The sequence below is a fragment of the Homarus americanus genome, unplaced genomic scaffold (genome assembly GCF_018991925.1).
Source record: "Homarus americanus isolate GMGI-L3 unplaced genomic scaffold, GMGI_Hamer_2.0 scaffold39675, whole genome shotgun sequence".
Taxonomy (NCBI): Eukaryota; Metazoa; Arthropoda; class Malacostraca; order Decapoda; family Nephropidae; genus Homarus; species Homarus americanus.
This window is the reverse complement of record NW_024736071.1, coordinates 6,393,744-6,394,669: the sequence shown is the minus strand read 5'-3', so window position 1 is coordinate 6,394,669 and position 926 is coordinate 6,393,744. Positions and strand designations below refer to the sequence as shown.

The following is a 926-nucleotide window of genomic DNA, read 5'->3' as shown; positions in this document are numbered from 1 at the left end:
ACAATACATTAGTGGTAATACTCTATAGCAATAACAACACTTAAGCTGATAACAGTGGGAATATATTGTATCAAGGATAAAACTAAAACAATTAACCAACACAGACTTTATCAGAGGAGGAGGAGGAAGGGGGGGGGGGGTGTACAGGATGTGAGAAGATAATCCGGCGACAACAACTTCTCATATCAGCCATGACTCTACAAAGACAGAAGGAGAACATGATAAAAACAACTGCACATCTCGACTGGAATTTTTCAATGTACCTTCACACACAGAGCTCACACTACCCATGATCAATGTACCTTCACACACAGAGCTCACACTACCCATGATCAATGTACCTTCACACACAGAGCTCACACTACCCATGATGTACCTTCACACACAGAGCTCACACTACCCATGATCAATGTACCTTCACACACAGAGCTCACACTACCCATGATCAATGTACCTTCACACACAGAGCTCACACTACCCATGATCAATGTACCTTCACAGTCAGAGCTCACACTACCCATGATCAATGTACCTTCACACACAGAGCTCACACTACCCATGATCAATGTACCTTCACACACAGAGCTCACACTACCCATGATCAATGTACCTTCACACACAGAGCTCACACACAGAGCTCACACTACCCATGATCAATGTACCTTCACACACATGAGCTACACTACCCATGATCAATGTACCTTCACACACAGAGCTCACACTACCCATGATCAATGTACCTTCACACACAGAGCTCACACTACCCATGATCAATGTACCTTCACACACAGACCTCACACTACCCATGATCAATGTACCTTCACACACAGAGCTCACACTACCCATGATCAATGTACCTTCACACACAGAGCTCACACTACCCATGATCAATGTACCTTCACACACAGAGCTCACACTATGCATGA

General features: G+C 44.3%; 1 protein-coding gene across 1 annotated transcript in view; it reads left to right on the top strand.

The window, feature by feature from the left end:
* The first annotated feature begins 688 nt into the window (after positions 1–688).
* The window catches only part of LOC121871677 (uncharacterized PPE family protein PPE24-like), an 813-nt gene continuing 575 nt past the window's right edge, over positions 689–926 (top strand). The window contains exon 1 of the mRNA XM_042374090.1: positions 689–926. This exon is cut by the window's right edge and continues 575 nt beyond it. Coding sequence (XP_042230024.1) covers positions 689–926 — 238 coding nt within the window.